The sequence below is a fragment of the Gymnogyps californianus genome, chromosome 8 (assembly GCF_018139145.2).
Source record: "Gymnogyps californianus isolate 813 chromosome 8, ASM1813914v2, whole genome shotgun sequence".
Classification (NCBI taxonomy): domain Eukaryota; kingdom Metazoa; phylum Chordata; class Aves; order Accipitriformes; family Cathartidae; genus Gymnogyps; species Gymnogyps californianus.
Window position 1 is genome coordinate 10,988,406 of NC_059478.1, and position 17,963 is coordinate 11,006,368.

The window sequence follows — 17,963 nt, forward strand, 5'->3', positions numbered from 1 at the left end:
CTTTAAGCACTACTCTACAAGTTTCTATATTGTCTGGTCTTTTTTTCCCCTCCGCAAGTTCTTTTACAGATATTCTTTTACAAGTCAATGATGGGTTGGTCTCCCTAACTCTTGTGGTCTATCCTAATGACACCTTCGATGACTGCTTGATTTCCATGTTGTCCAAATACCTGAAAATCTGCTTTTCTCCATAAACTTCTGTCATGGTTTAACCCCAGCCAGCAACTAAGCACCACGCAGTCGCTTACTCACTCCCCCCACCCAGTGGGATGGCGGAGAGAATCAAAAACAAAAACCCCTTGTGGGTTGAGATAAAGACAGTTTAATAGGACAGAAACGAAGGAAAATAATGATAATTACAATAATAATAATAAAATGACAATAATACTACTAAAAGAATTAGAATATACAAAACAAGTGATGCACAAGGCAATTGCTCACCACTCGCTGACCAATGCCCAGTTAGTTCCCGAGCAGCAATCCGCCCCTCCCGGCCCCCCCAGTGTATATACTGGGCATGATGTCATATGGTATGGAATATCCCTTTGGCCAGTTTGGGTCAGCTGCCCCGTCTGTGTCCCCTCCCAGCTTCTTGTGCCCCTCCAGCCTTCTCGCTGGCTGAGCATGAGAAGCTGAAAAATCCTTGACTCAGTATAAACACTACTTGGCAACAACTAAAAACATCAGTGTGTTATCAACGTTATTCTCATACTAAATCCAAAACACAGCACTGCCAGGTACTAGGAAGAAAATTAACTCTGTCCTAGCCGAAACCAGGACAGCTTCCTAGCTTACTCTCCAAAATTCTCCGAATTGCCACTCTGCTGCCAATGGGTTTGGCTCTTTGGCAGCACATGGCTTCTCTTTCACCTTGTGTTTGGAGATTCTCACTTTGAAGGCAATTACACTTCAATCTTGTTCTTCTCATGTGCTGCTGAACTGGATGTTCCCATTTCCTCTATAGGCATTACAGGCTGCTAGGCTCTTAACTGAAGTTGCAAATTTGCCTTTTAATTAAAGCACTCTGCCTTTTAATTAATTGAATTAAAAGGGGTTTAGGACAGCTAAACAATTGTTTTTTTCATTACCAAAACATTTATCTTACAGGAGAAGAAAGAAAAGGCAGAGGGAGAAAAAGTATTTCACTGGGGTCAATTTCTCTGTCATCAATATCTCTTCTGCAACAGCGGCATGCTCTTTATCAAGAATTATCTGGCTCTAGCGTTTCTTATATTAGATATAGTCTGGCCAAAGAACATGGAAGAGACACCCAAAAATCATATTTCCAAGGAGAGGAATACTTTATTGCTTAATGCACTTTATTGTTAAAGTGACTGGATACTTGTCAAAGAACTCAGTAGAAAGTAAAAATATCCACATAACATTCAAAGCCTCTAAAGCTGCAGTGTATTGTTCTCTGCTTTTAAGCAGAGATTTCATATTATTTAAATAGAATTATTTAGCCTCACACAAGAATACCATCACATGGGGCTTGGGACCACTTTTCATGTGAAATCAATGGTAACACTGTTGTAGAGAAATGATACCCTGATAGAGAAGTAAAACACATTAGCAGAGAATTTGGAAAGGATAATTTTTTCTTGTATTTTTCTTATATTCACTCCTTGACTCTACTTTTCTTATACCGACTTACCTTAGAACACAGAGGCAGACCTTGCCTCCTGACGTCAAACGGCAAAATCCAAACCTTTGCTTACTTTCAATGTCGGTGAGCACAAAGGTAAAATGCTGTCCTACTTGGTTTTGGGACACCCTGCAAAAGCAGATACAGAGCATAAAACCACTAAATCACATAAAACATGAGCATGTAAGTCATTGGTCTCAAGCATTTTCATGCTCAAGCCTCACTATCCTTCTCTCCCTTCCCACCATCCAGGCTGCCTCCTGCACCCGACTCCTTCCCCTCGGCACAGAAGAGGCCGGGTCCTTCCTTCAGCAATGCCGCCCCGGCCCCACGCTCCAGCTGACGTGCTCCATGGCATCTGGCCCCTAGGCTGAGTGGATGGGGCATTTCATAAGGTCTTCTCCTAAGTAAGGCCTACGCAGAGCCTGCAGAAGCCTGCCACAGCTTATTGGCTTTGAGTACACTTCAACAGTGGAAAATGGTAACCAAACCAAAGGTTTAAAATTCTACAAATAATTTATTAAATGTCATAATACAGGCCTGGCTTAAGACAGCCATTAGGAAACTAGCTTGCCTTCCCCCCCCCCCCCCCCCTTCAGAATAGCTTCATTGGCTAAACCCGTAGCCTTCCCACTCACCCACACACATCTTCCTCCCTTTTTTGCACTACACACTGCCCGACAAAGAACCTGCTGCTAAGTTCATTCTCCAGTGCAAACTTGTTTGGTTCTGGAAATGCAAAAACCAGAAAACAATCAAGGACTAACAGCATGACAGCTAAAATAGTAAGTAATAATATCTTCAAGACTGTATCAAAACATGTACCCACTTGAGACAGTAGGTTTACACAAAATTTCCCTGCCTGATGTTCCAACTCCTCTTATTCCCAAACTCTGCTCAGCCAGCGTTCCCTCAGCAGCGCAGGCTAATGTGTTTTGTTCTCAGTTTGTACCTCCCCTCCAGTGTCACCTCTGACTCCTCATGCTCATCTCCGGGTCCCAGTCCCAACCTCCATTCCTGACCCCTCACTTTCTGCTTAACAGCATGAACCTTTTCCCAGTTTCTTTTTAAGAAGAAATGGCATCTTCACTGCCATGACGTGTCTCTTATCTCCTTTACGCTCTCATGCCAGGCGCCTTTTTCTCGTGTGCAATGTCAGCTTCAGACAGAAGATCACTGAGAGCATGGGATGGACCCGCTTTTCAGTGTGGCCACACTTCAGTGATCTTCATAGAAATTGCAAAATGCATTCAATGTAAGCATTTTAGAACACCAACAAACTGTATCTGAAGTTTACTCACAGAAATACATACTGCACTTTTCCAAAATCTCCCAAAGAAAATCAGCTTCAGGTAGACTTTGCATTTTTAGCCAGGAGTGGTAATGTGTGGCATAGAATGAATCATAGAATGGTTTGGGTTGGAAGTGATCTTTAAAGATTTAATTAAAACCCAATGAAAACAAAATTATGATGGGGAGTGCATGGAGATTTGAAAACATAAAATGCAGCAGTTCTGCCTGTAGTCCTATTGTCCGCTGTTCTTTCCCCATTCTTACATGATCTTCTACAGCAGAATACCTAAGCACCTGCCAGTAAGTACTATAATTAACATGTCATGTGTGGTTCAATCTCAGATGCCAAGCTGAAAATGAATTCCCGCAGAAGCTGAGAACCATCACAGACCTCACAGTCTTCCAATCTAAGAGCACAAAATATTTTTTTAATTTATCCCCTGCAATATGGGTTGGGGTTGTGTGTTGTGGTTTGTTTTTTTTTTAATCCCATCAAAATAAAATATAAAAATTTTCCCTAGGAAATAAGAAAGTAGCAATGATCAAAGGGTGAGAGAAGTTACATGGGACACATGTTCATTATACTGCTTAACACATGCATGACAAAAGCTTAGTTAAGTGATACTGCTACCCAGACTGTAGAGTCTCCCACTCATTTCAATTTGGTCTAGTCCCTCATGAACATACAGTGACTAGGCTGAAACAAACGCCTGTGCTGAGCATATGCAACATTACAAGATACACATAGTCCAATATAATCACTGGAAACCCATACTAATTAATGGACTTTTTTTAGTTAGGTAATTAAACTCAAGTCATTAAAACAAGCATTTTCCTCACTTGTCTTCAATAGACTGGAACAACCTAGTGTGCTTTTTAAACATAGTAAACACTCAACGGCTTTCACTCAGTCCTTCAGTTTTCAGGTTCTGCGTAGCTAGCATGCTGCCTGTATACTACACCTGATACAGTAGAGAGTCATCAATAACAATGCGTTATTACTCCCCTGCCAATGATGCAATTTTCTATTTCACATCTTTGCATTTTCCTCTTTATTCCTGAGAGCAGATCGCCACTGAAACCTGCAGTATGGTTTCACTATCCCTGCGCACACTGTTGCCAGGGGCCTACACAGTAATTCAGCAGTAGCTGGTCAGTCGGTAGTACTGGTAACGCACCAGGCAGCGACCTCGGCTGCCTCCTGCTCCCACCCCCTCTGCTCTGCTGCATCCCACCGTTAGGCTTGGAGCTTTCTGCAGCCATGACTGGCATTTTCTTACACCACAAAACACCTGCCATGGTTAGGCTGGGGTCTCTATGCACCATCTTAACCCAAAGACATCACCGATAATTCACAAAAAAGCAACTGTTAATAGATGCCCATCTATGCAGGCGTTGCTTTTAATGTACTGTGTACATCTATGTCAGGCAAATGACTACTCCATTACCGCTTGAAAACAATTCCTTAGCCCAAAAAGCTCACATCAGTAAGGATCTCTTGCTTTCAGTTATTTGCCTCCTCCCTTCCCAAAACCTGAAGATGACATGGGAAAATAACTGGTATTGCAATGAAAGCATACGTAAAATGTCACTACACAAGACCACTTTAAAAATGAGATTTAAATTCTGATATTCTCTATTAAAAATAGTCCAGCCAACTTATGACAGTTCAGCGGGAGGCAATTCCAATGCCATCTCACCACCTCCAACTCAACGTGTCCCCTCTGCTTCTTTAAGAGAGACAACTCTAGTTTCAACAGTCAGTGTAAAAGTGGCCCGGCTTGAAAACTGCTTCCCACACAGCTTAGAAGGAGATGTAAGCAGCATGTTCCAGATTTTCAGACTGAGAAAAACTCCAAGGCTAAAACTGAATCTCCACAAAGAAACTAGAAGTTTGCATTTGGTCCCATTTGCTTCAAAGGAACAGCTAATAGAAGCCAGTGACCATCCATCTGGACCACATTTTCTGATCAGAGTTTAAAATACTGAATTAATTCTGGGTTTCTAATTTGAGAACTCCATTTAAGATCTCGGGGTAGCAAGGATGCCTGGTTTTTTACTCCTCTTCAGCAGAATTAAAACTGACTACATGTAAGCCTTACAGAAACAAACAAATGATGATTGGGGATTTCTGTATATCAATAGATAACAACAATGTAGAAACCAGACATGCAAAACATTCAAAAAGTGCTAGCACTACAGTTTTAACATATATATTGCATGTACCATAATGTGGACAAATGTTGGCTACGTGACTTGAGGCTCGTGCCTCTCTGTTCCACTGCGGCACATTCAGGTTCTTTGGAAGTCAAGTCTCACTTTCAGAGGCAGGTAGCAGCTCCTGGCACTGCTACTGAACCACAGCAATGATGCCTCTCAAGTTTTCCTTAACGTGAAAATCAACACAGGTAAAACGCAATTATTACGTACCAGAATTCCCTACACAAAATGTTATCAGAGCACAGGATCAACTGGCCGAGCTTCAAAAACACTCTGCAAAACACTGGTCTAGTCGGCTATTTGAAGAGAGCATGATCTACTCGCTTGTGCAGGGAGAGCAGGCACAAATTATTCCCAACCATTGCTGACCTTCTCCTCACTCATTCCTCTGCCTTGCTTTTGACTTACTTTCAACTCTTGCCCTGCATGCTTACTTTTAATCTTAGTTCAACAATAATAAATCACTAATAGCGAAGAATGTGTGTAAATACTTATTAACCCTGCAGACTACAATGGGCTCTTTCAACGTTATTACAGTTCACTATAGGAATAAAAGTAGTTTTTAAAATTTTCTAAGTACATATCTACACAATGCAGAAAAGGCTCTTTGGTACCCATGGAGTAGGTAAAGAGTCATTTTAAAGATTTTTCATTACACTATAGTCATTGTTCAAGCCTCATTTTAAGGCTGCCTTGACAGAGCTGATTAAGGCAGGAATTAAATCTCTTCTTTGAACGAAAATCAGCATGTCTAATCATTAAATTTATCCCTTGCTCTCAATAAGAATTGTTCTTCTTCCAAATTAATCTGTTTAGGACACAGAAGATGTCTGAAATTATTTTTTCTTCAAATTGTAGGAATTTTTAATGGGTTTTGAATTTCAGAGAGATTTTTCAGAGAGTTAATTTTTTCAGTGAGTTTCAAAAAATGAAAGACTATGCACAGGAATACAGATTTTGATGACTTTTAAAAGAAAACAAAGTTACTGGTATCATTAATTATAAAGTGTCACGTACACTTACTTGACCCATGTAATTAAAGTACACAGTTGCGATAAAAATTTTGGCGGCTGCTACCTAAACCTGAACATTTCAGATGTATTTCGTCTCCCAATCTGATGCTGAAAAGCAAACCCCACCAGTCATTCACCCTAATTCTCCCCAGATCAGACAATAGATTAGAAACCTTTCAAGCAGTAATTTGAAAACCAGATGTTAAGGTAGTCGTACAAGCTGATGGAGAGACTGGGGAGAGAGTAACCCTAGGTTGGGCCACCTCCTTCAACTAATTGCTATCCCCAAATCTAAGCTTCAGGGACTATTTTCTCCACTTCCAAGCCCACTCCATGATCCATGACTCCACAGCTCAGGCTCCCTGTGTGGAGGGCTCCTCTGCTCCAACTGAGCTATCTGACTTGAGCTCTGCTTCCCAGAAACCCCAGCCCTTTACACATCAGAAAGAAAAGGAACAGGAAGAAAACCACAGTAGATATGAAAATGTACAAAGCTACCACCAAGTAAGAAAATTCCCACAAATAAAAAGCATAGTTAGCTTATAATTGGGATTATGTTTTCAAAACAACAGAAGCATTAAAAGAAACCACAACTAGTTAGTAAAGAGTCTCACTGGGTGTATTTAAGTTGCAACAGAAGCCTGCTCTGTCCAGGGGCCCTGGCCACCGTACCTGGCCGAGGGTCTATCGGAGTACACCGCAGCTCCCTCGGTGTGTCCAGGTTTCCTCTCAGACGGGTCCACTTCTGCACACACATGGAAACCAAATAACCCACGTTCGAAACCAATAGCTACACTCCTCCACAGTGCACAGTGCACGCTGCAGCCTGTCCTTACAAAGACTTCTCTCTTACACATACATTTGGTATTACGCACACACATACCACAATACAATGAGATAAAGGATGGAAAGAACTCAATTGCATAAAACTGCTGCTGCATTTTTGAGTTCACAACCCATCTTGCAAACTGACTGGAATGACTGAAGTGTACAGGAAATGCTATAGTTTATTTATCTTCACCTGTACAGCTTGAAATACGTTCCCAGTTATTTACTTTTCATTCTCAACTATTTACTTTCAAGGCAAAAAATTTTTGTGTAAGATATCTTATAATTGTCTTTCACAAGATCTGCAAATCCAACTATCTCTACAGTCATTGTTTTGCACTTCTCTTGATCATAGCTGCGTTTCTGCACACAGACTTTTACCAGAAATACCAACAGAAACAGCATTAGCCAGGAACGGGAAAGTGAAAGTTATGTCATTCCTGCCATCATTACTCATTGACTCTAACAGATTATGAGTTAAATAACATGCACAGTAATTCCCATACTTGAGCAATATTCTACTGCTAATGAGAAATCTTCTACAGCATCAGCACCACTTCCTTAGGCTCCAAAATACAACACTTCCCTGCGATCGGGTGAGCACCACAGGGGAAATTAATGAGGTACATATCATTGTCTCCATGCTGATCCTACAGGCAGCTTCCAAAGTGTCTTAGCTAAAAAGGCGTGTGCTACGTGTTCAGCAGAAGAAATGCATCCTGAAAGGGAAAAGACAGAGGCATGGAAGGATAGAGGGGAAGTATTTATGGCAGAGACAAATGAGAGAGATTCAAAGCACAGATAAAGTTGAGGGGTCAAGCAGTGATGTAGCACAACTTAGGACTGAACTTGAAATGGGTCCAAAAGGAACAAGAGGAGAAGTTGCATGCTCACTAGTCATCATCCAGCTAAATAACTGATGGATGTACAGATCGAGTTGTGAGCTCTCTGCAGAGTTACACCTGACTTTTGGGTTGAGAGTGAAAATACGGAAGACCGCTGGAGAAAGAAAAGTGAAGAAAACCATGCAGAATTTGCATAAAGGATTCAAGGAACAAGAGAAAGGACAAAGTGCTTTTTCTGATGTATTAATATTAGTTTAGCAAACATTAAAAAGGAAATTAAAATCTCTGTGTTCTCAAATGTTAAATCTTCCTATTCTATACGAAAAGAAACAGAGAAAGGAATTCTGTAGCACAGAAAAGAGAACTTACTTGTAAATATCTACAAGTAAACTGTTAGAATGTTATACAACTGCGCCATTTATTAAGCCAAAAATAATCTATTCACAAAAAAAGACATAGGTTCTTGGAGCAAACGCTCAAGAACTTCTATGACGCCACTCATTTCTTAACCCCTTCAAAATAAAATGTAAGCCATAACCAGCAGTAATGAAATTATGTGCTTGCTTTCAATAAAAAACTATACATAAAACTCAAAGTTTAAGTCATGGTCAAAACATTACACCATTGTGCCTTTTCTGACCCAACTTTCAGTTTAAATTTAATGGGAGTTACCTCTAGATTTTTAATCACCGTTCACAGTATATACTTTTGATAATTAGAATGAGTAGTGTACAGTTATTTATAACATCTGTGTAAAAGATAAAGTAGGTATGTCTGGTGAGATGATGTAAGCAGCATCAAATAGTGAGAACTAAATCTGGATCTCTGTCTATGATCACTGTAGCACAGTGAATAAAACAAAATCAAATACATGTTCTCATTTCATTCACTTTTCAATTCATTCACTAATTAATAGTGAGTTGGAAGAAAACAGGTGACGATGATCTTACCACTGTGCTTTAATGGTGCTTTAACCTTCCTATTTCCATAATTTGAAGAATATAGATTTCCTACTTTAATGAGTTTTATTTAGTTAGTTAACAGAAAAGACACTCCATTCCCTCCAACTCTACTGTATAGTAGGAACCCAGAAGCAATCTACGGAACAGAGTCACATTTTTTGTTCTCGGTATCTTGATCAGCAGCATCAGTGGAAGTTATCACTTTTGCACTGGTAGTTTGTAGCTCTCACTAGGATCAGATAATGCTTGAAGTGGTTTATGTATGTATAGTACACATAATACAGGTTGAGAAACTATGGTCTCTAAAGTATAATACACTCGATCAATGAAACAGATACTTTGTGTTTCACTTCAATCAAAGCTTTCTGTACAGAAACTGTCATTGAAACTGCCTGTAAAATACTTCGGGGTATTAGGTGTATGGTCTATCATGATCCTCTATATAAGAAAAAAAAAATTTGTGTGTGTGTGTGTATATATATATATATATATTTACCAGACAAGTGAAAAGCACATTTATGGCTAGACAAAAACTAAAATTCTTGTCACATCTTAAATGTCCATTCGAAAAAAGCCATATAAAAAGGGGCCACAGCAGTGTTTTTCTCAATCCTTTTCTTTATCAATCCAAATTTCAAAACCTAAAAGCAAAACTGAGAAAGCAGAAGACAACTGGTTTTCTTTAAAAAAAGTGGTAATGTATGTCTACATTATAGAAAATGCTTGAACTGAGTAGTAAATGGTAAATGCACCACACAGCCAGTAAGTTGTTCACACAAATAGCTTGTCAGTAAACAGTCGCCTGCTTTCTTGAATGAGCTTTCAGTATTTCTGTCCTTTTCCCCACAATAGCTCTGCCCCTCCTCCTTGTCCATGCTCTTTTATCCTCTCATGATCCCACATTGCCGTTGGTTCTCCTACAAATCCCCTAAAACTCAGCTCTCAGCCACGCAAGAAGCTGGGAGTGCGGTGGTTGATTTTAAAGACACCACGGTACTGCCTGAGCAGTCAGCAGGCCTGACCAAACACGTCGGTTTTGTTCCCCTTCTCAGTATATCTCAGCTTCCAAGAACCTCTCCTCGTTCTGTCCAACTGCCAATTTTTATGAAATTTCTAGAAATTTTGCACCTTTGAGAGCACTGCTTTACAGTTGAGCATGAGGCCACGAGTCAAAAAGCATGTCTGGGGAGGGGGGCACGGGAGGGTATTAATGGACAAACAACAAACATCCCGTAACTTTTTCTTTTTTTTCCTTTTTTATTTTTTTCCTTCAGATACTCAGCTAAAACACATACCTAGCTGTGCTATAAATTCATGTATTCCCATAGTTTATTGATTAAGCTTATCCATCTCATACAAGCAACTAAGTGTCTTCTGAATGGTTCAACAGAAATAGTTGACGCAAGACAAGTTACTTGAAAATAATTATTTGCTGCCACTGATTATCTTCTTGCCACTGGATGGCAGCAACAGAACCTCACCTTTTTCTGTTATCCTCAAATTTTATTTCCATTATTCATCTTCATTACCAATTTTAAACAGAATTCTGTACATATCTTAAGCACATTAAAGACTTTAATGCTTTAAAGCCAATACTGACAACCATATTAGTTAAGTCATTAAAACAGCTTAAAGGACAGTGAGCTTAACTATTCAAAACCCAAACAACTTAATTGAATTCAACTATAAAAGACTAAATGAACATAGTTTACTTCCGGGAAGTTGTGTTTATGAAGGTCTTTATTTTGCCAGTGTGTTTTTCTGCAAAGCCTCTCTTCTTTCCTCTATACACACACCATCTTTTACTCCACTGATAGCAGCTTCTTGCATCCAATAGATGCTTCACGTCTTTGAGTCTCCATCTACAACTGATGCCAATGTTGTTCTGAAACCAGCTCAGCCTGCACACTACCTGGGTGTATCTTTCATTAATTATGCACATCAAGCTTCTAATTCAGTCTTTGCTGATTTGGACAACATGAGTTTTCCAAACTGAGTGAGTACAATTTATTAAATTAATTACCATTAATCATTTTGACAAGCCTAAATAAATATTTTAATTAATAAAAATGTTTTATATGAACAATTTAAATGACTGGCAGCATTACATGGAAACCATACTATAACTGATACCAGAAAGGTAAGGGCTAATATAATTATAAATAATGGTCTTGATTCTTCTCTGAGAAAAATCAATTGCATATTCAGTTACTTCCATGCAATTAAAGTCTTAATTTCTTTGAACTCAAACAACATGTTTTCAGTACTGCTTGGTGAGTTTTTATATCCTGGTGCACTGTAACATTTTTTTCTTTTTTTATGATGCTTGCTGTTCGAAGGAAACTATGTTATATCCTTATATTAACACAGATGGTGTTTACAATTATAATGGACAAAACAGGGAGCCGGAATGTAGCTCTACCTTGAAAGAGATATCCCTAAAATTCTGTAAAGGTTACGTTTTGCTGTGATAATTTCCCACTAGTGATTTCATACTTACTTGACCAACAAAGGACGTGTTCTTCTCATCCGCAGGTGCAAGTTTAGGGAGTACAATATGTTTTCCTTTTCTTTAAATCTTTCCTTGCAATTATGCTAAATATAATTTTCTACGAAATATTTTTAAATAAACGATAACTGTACCACATACCTTTCAACGTCAAAAGGAAAGCAGAACTTTGGAACACTGTTCAGCACTTCCTGTAAATACAAGTAAAAGAAATAAAGTTAGAATTTTTGAAAAGGCCTTTGAAAGGCTTTTAAAAGCAAGCTACAGCTTGCTTTTAAAAAATATCCAAGAATACTCATAACAAATAAGAAGTTCAAGGAATATATGATTGCAAAAAATACAGCACACGTTCCTGGACTGAAATAATTGATTATTAAAAAGGAATTAAGTTTGCGCTTCGGCAGATTGCAAAGACAATGCCACAGAAGCCCCAGGAGGGAAAGGCCTGGCCTGAAGGGTATTAACACCCTTCACATCCCCGCTGGGATTCCCTTCAACAAGGCCATATGGATTTTACAAGAAGCACCACACCATATGGGTAAGCCACGTCTGCTGCTACTTGTACCACAGACTAGCCACAGGGACTTCTGACAGATCCTGGCTCAAAAATACAAATGTTGTTTCAATTAAAATGCAGGCAGAGAAAAGGGAATGAAGTTGGCAGCAGAATGAATTACAGAGAGGTATAACAACTCTATACATGTTCCATAGTCAAATGCTGAAAATGATGGAAATCGTCTGCTGGTCCAAAGGAGAAATTTATATGATTAACCCTTTGGGTTTCACAAGCAAGCCTCGCTATTAATAAAGGGAAGGGGGGGGGAAATCCACCGGATCTGCATGCGTACCATAATATGAAAGGATAATGTCACTCTTTCTTGCAGAATTTTATTTAAGAAGCTGTTTAGTGGCAAATAAAATGTGTTAATTAAAATATAAAAAGGCTCTCAAACTAGTCAACATTTTTCTTTAAAAAAAAAAAAAAGTGAATTACCAGATCAGTCAGCAGCAAATATTAAATAATGACTTTATAAGATCCCAGAAAAACAGGTTTTATTTCCTTGCTCCCAACTGGGAAAACAAACCCTCTCTGAAATACTTCAGCTAAGAAGAGACAGTCAACATCAACGTAGTTGGTCAAAGCTACAGAATTCCCTTTTTGTAGCAGACCAACAGACATACACTGCTGTATACACGAGTTATCCCGCAAGGTGTGTGTTTTCAGAAAAATGCATATTGATTGCAAATTTCCAGAGCTGCACATGTGGGTTTAAGAACTTGATCTAAGATGTTAGCACTCTCCAGCCTGAACTCTCTGTTTACTGCATGTTGAACAGTCAACTCCCATTAGGGGAAATTATGTATTTAAATTCCGACACACCACAATGACTATTTACTTCAAACATTTGCCTGGCTCAGTGGATAGTGTAAAACATGAAGAAAGAACCCATGCAAGTTTATCAGCAAGGGACGAATAGTTCATGAAAAAGATGCCTCTGAGTACAACATACATATGTTAGTTGCAACATTTTAAAGGTATATGATGTGCCCCAGTAAATCATCATACAGTACAAAATGGAAAAGTCAACTTTTCTAGAATTTCTAAGTCATACAAGAGAGTTCAAGAAATCTTTGGAACTTTTACTTTGTCAGCACAGATAAAGAAGGGTATGAAAGCCACATGTTGTGTTTTGGGAAAGGTTATTAACTTAATTACGAACAATAGCAGTATATATAATATTCTCCAAAAGAAACTGCTCAGGCACCATCCTGACTGCTGTGAGCGGCCACTGCAGAAGGGTGAGGAGCAAAATACAAACAGGGCAGGTAAACTTTTGAATTTCTGTAGGCAGGAAACAAGCATACACAATGCTGGTAGTAGTAATAATAAACTCTAACAAAAGAAAGTAAGCAGAACAGGCTAATCAAAACTTTTAACTCAGAAATTTGCTTAACATTTCTAAATAGTCTGTCACTTCAGGCTCATAAAGCTTGTTTTTCCCATTCCAAAGAAATAGTATTTTATACTCTACTTAAATTCTCTTTCCAAATCTGCACCTATTCTCACACTATAGGAAGTCATTTTCTCCTTGCTACCAAGGATTTTAATTGCTGCCTGGTGAGCTTAGCACTGACTCAGAATTGGGTATGGAAATGTATTCATTTATGTTCCCCACTGTATTCTCTCAGAATAAATTATCACACAAGAAAAAGAAAACAAAAACAAGAAAAACCGAAGGTATCAGCTCAATATTTTGACTAAACAACTTGAAAATTATGGGTATGTTTTGCAGCATTTTCCAGGCTGAGCTGCAGGACAGCGTTTCCCCCAGCTCTGCTCCGTCCCTCCCCCAGCCAGCACACGCGCACACAACTTCTGCAGAGCAGCCTCAGCTCGCTTCCCAACTGGCAGGAGCATCCCTCAGGGGACAAGTCTTTAAACCTCCGCACTCTTTAAAATTCAACCAGCCAGCAGGTCTATAGACTGGTGTATAAACAGTATAGACAAAAAAAAAAAAAAAATCCTCTCTCAGCTTATGTCAGTGACAAAGCAGCTCAGCAGTTGACTGCTTCTCCCCTGACAGCGTAAGCCGGGTTTACAGAGATCAATAGATGGAAGTCCTACCTAGCTTCCAGGGCTCAGTTTTCTCCCTTAATTACAGGTGCTATTCAAATTTTTAAAATGGAAGAAAACAGGATGCCCCCAAGATGCTCCTAGACAAATTTAAAACGCAAATGACATTATAAACACATTCACATACACAGTCACTATTCGTGTACAATTACAGCTGATACTTTCAGTAACCTCTCTATTGAATAAAATCTGAGCTCTGTCTCCTAATGGGTCATCATTTTCAAGGATCCATAACTCAGCCAGGACTTCCTCTTAAGTCAACATATACACTCTCAGAAAAAGAATAACATATTTATTGTCCTTTATTTTCATTGCTTCATAAAAGTATGTGTCTATTTCTGAAGACAAAAGGTTGTACAAGTCTTCAGAAAGCAAAATATCCTTGATTCACGTGTCCCATGATTATTTCCTCCTCTGGTTCTCACAGTATTACTGTTTTCAGAAATGGTCACTGTGTCATAAGGGAAAGAAATTGTATACAGGGGGAAAATTATAATGATGTTGTAAAAAAAAAGTAAAAGATTATCTGTTTGCTTTTAAACACCGAATAAACATCTATAGTTGCATACACAATTGAGTTTAATTGCTAAGTTAAAGGATAGCTATCTCATTTCTTATACATGTTCCAAGAGAAAGAAGAAAATTAATATCATGTGAACCACAGCATGCTGCTTCCCTCGCAAAAAGCTTAAACAAAAATGGAAATGGTATTTAAGAAAATATTTCCTTTACGCCTATAGCACAGCAGCAGAAACTTGCACTCTCACAGGCTCATGGTCCAGCGGTTTTATTAATTCACCTTCATCAATTGCACTACACAACTCCAGCCAGACCTGGTCATGCTCACTGCCTCTACATTGAGATGATACTACAGAAGCCTAAAAAGTAAGAATTATTTAGCATTCCTTGCTCATTTAATACCCATACAGCTAACTCTGTGTATCATTTTATAAAGCAATGTAAAAGGTGGTAAGAAGATGCTTCTGAACTCATACACACCAGCTTTCTGGAGAAAAGCTCCTGATAACTCACAATCTTGCCCTTAAGTGAAATTACTGGTTAGTCATTTTGCTTAGATTCAAGATATACACCATATTCCTTACTAACTAGAAAAGATAGGATTATTTTTTTACAATATCACAGTCAATTGATACAAGCGTATGAAACCTTCATGGCTGTTCAGTATACATTGTAGAGCACAGTAATTTGGGAGGATACTTGTTTCTTTTTCCACTTGAACAAGACACAATGGGATCTTATTACAGCTGGAAGAAGGTACAGGAGCTGCTTCTACGCACCAGATTTGACACATATTACAGAATCAGCTTATTAATGTATCTCTACACAGGTATCAGTGGGTTTTTTCACTTTAACTTTCACATTTCAACCAGTTACCTTTTTCTATGTAAATGAGGCCTGATGATTTGATGAATTGACAGAAATTAAGTTCATCACTTAATACTATACTACTGAAATATTTAAGTATTGAAGCTTAACCTGATCAATTTCTGATGTTAGAAGGATGTGGGAACTATTCACCCCTGCATTTTTTTTCTTATTATAACATATTCTGTAGTTTGCATTGAAGTGGGGAGGGAAAAGAACCTGATTTTTTTCCAAGTGCATCCCTGTGAAAGGATTGAAAATCTTCCCTGACAGGAATATTTTAAGGTATCCAGAATGCTGAACCACTTCATAAACAGCAGTTTAGACACTGTTTTTTTTGAAAGAGAGTCCTGTTACCTTCCAACTATTTCTGTGTTTATCTGCAGCATAAGACTGTTCCTCAAGCAGGCAGGTGGGTTCACCCCCAGGTCCATTCTACTACATATGTAAAGAGCACCTCTGGAGAAGAAAGGGTACAGCCTTACACTGAGACACAGTCACACTGTGTCCAGTCCAGAGACACGTCAGGATACCCAGGGAAGAAATGGCCTAAATAAAATAGATAGTAACCAAGATAATTTGAATTATTTAATTACATAATACAGACCAGGTTACCAAAATCATTCATATAAACTAGCACTCAAATAGCTATCTACCTATCCTCATCTCTCTATTCTGAGGCAGAAATCATCCAAAGAAATATAAATTATAGGAGCACAAATAAATGGTCATCCACTTAGTTACAAAACGCTTCTGCACTTCCCCCCCGTTATCCTTACTTCAGCTGTTTTCTTTCTCAGCAACAGTATTTTTCTAGCTGTTGTCTTTCTCTTATTTCTCTACCTTATTTTTGTGAAGTCCTTTTCCCTCCGCCCCTTTTCACTGAAAGGGGAAATTCTCTTTTTTGACAATCTTTTATCTTTGTCATATCTACTTTATTAAATAGTCTCCTTTTTTTTCCCCTTGTTGAAAAAGCTACTTGCTATTCTATTTCAGTATTTCATCTAATTGTCCTTCAACACTCTTATTTTCTTCCTGCTAGAACTTCCTCTTCCTACTAACCTCTCTTTAAGTGTCTCCTCTTGAAACACCTGATTGCAGGTGTCTCTTTTGGTGGTTCTTACCAGTCTTCCCTACTCATGTCTCCATCTCCAACTCCAATGTCCTCTCTTCTTCACTCTTAACCCAACTTGCTCTCTGATCTTTCCTCAAAGGGGACTCTATTTCACCATTCCTTACCACAGTTTTCAGTCACCCTGTGCCAGTCCAAACATACAAACAAGAGATCTACTTGAGACTTAAGACTGTCATGACAGGTATTTCTGACGCAAACCAGTGACTTCAGTGGGAACATCTGAATGCTTGAAGTTAAGCACAGATTTAGGTTCATTCTTAAATCAAAGCCAGGCTGCTTAGCATCTTGCAGCGTTGAGGCCTTCATCATTATGGCTCAACGAAGGTGAAATTTTAATGCTGCCACATAAAACAGCCGATGAAAAGGCAAGCTCTGTCCTCACCACTGAATTTTCCTTTTCCCTCCTCTGAAGCCGTGCACACCCACAGCAGGGACCCATGCGAAGCCAGCAGCAGTAGTTATATTTCAAAGACTTAGCTCTTACCTCTGCTAAAAATCTCATCAGAAAATTGTAGCTACAATAAAGAAAGGCCCAAACGGTTTGAATAATAAAAAAATTTAATCTTAGATTACATCCACAGAAATCCAAAGGTCTAAAGTATGGAAGTCATTATCAGGCCTCCATAACTATTTGTAACCTCTATGTGCCTCTCTCCAAAGTGCATCGTTCAGAGATTATCTAGTAGTTCTGTAGGGTTAAAAAAAAAAATTATCAGCTGCTTTCTGAACACTTAAAGCAAAGAGGAATACAGAAATTAAATGCAAATGGTTTAGGGTGGAGATGCAAAGCTCTTTTAAGAAAGAAAGAAATAAGTAAAAATGTACCTTAAGGTTACAGAACTTCATTGTTGCAAGAATGAACCATTAAATTACATGGCTGCTTTTTACTTTTTTTTTTAAACCTTTTTTTAAAAGTCAGAAATCTCCATTTTTAAATATTTTAGCTATCATTTCCATATTTGTTAAATAAAGTGTACATATAATTCAGAGTTTTCAGGACATCAAGGCTACTTGTGAAGGAGAGACTGGAAAGCAGAAGCGTACAACTATCTGATTCTAACAAGCTCTCTGCAACACAAGCAACACCTTTCTCCAACCTTTATGAATCATTTGAAACAAAGAAGTTTTCCAGACTTAGCAATGAGTCCCACTTTGTACACTGGAAAGAAACACAATCAGTAGTTAACTTTCTGCATTTTTGCCTTCGGCTATTTCAAATTTTCCTCTAGGTTTAAAGGCAAATTATGAAGAATTCTCTGAAATTGTTTCAGAGAAATATTAATACTTAATAGCAATTACTAATTGGCTTGCTAGTCATATTTATGGGGTAGTCCCATGGAAGTCACATGCACATAGCACCATTTCATTTGCAGCGTAACACCACAGGATGAATGCAGTCATGACATAAGACGGTGGGGGTAACACAACTCCGTGACACAGGGGTTTCAGAGTGCTGTGTGGGTGGCAAAACACAGACCCGTAGATGTGCCCT

At 38.7% G+C, this 17,963-nt stretch overlaps 1 protein-coding gene across 2 annotated transcripts in view; it reads right to left on the reverse strand.

The window, feature by feature from the left end:
* DENND1B (DENN domain containing 1B) overlaps window positions 1-17,963 on the reverse strand; it is a 165,864-nt gene that overhangs the window by 91,039 nt on the left and 56,862 nt on the right. For both annotated transcript variants that reach the window (XM_050901330.1, XM_050901331.1), the window contains exons 4-5: window positions 11,457-11,506; window positions 1,655-1,774 (exon numbers count right to left, since the gene is read on the reverse strand). In XM_050901330.1, coding sequence (XP_050757287.1) covers window positions 1,655-1,774; window positions 11,457-11,506 — 170 coding nt within the window. The remainder of the gene's footprint in view (window positions 1-1,654; window positions 1,775-11,456; window positions 11,507-17,963) is intronic.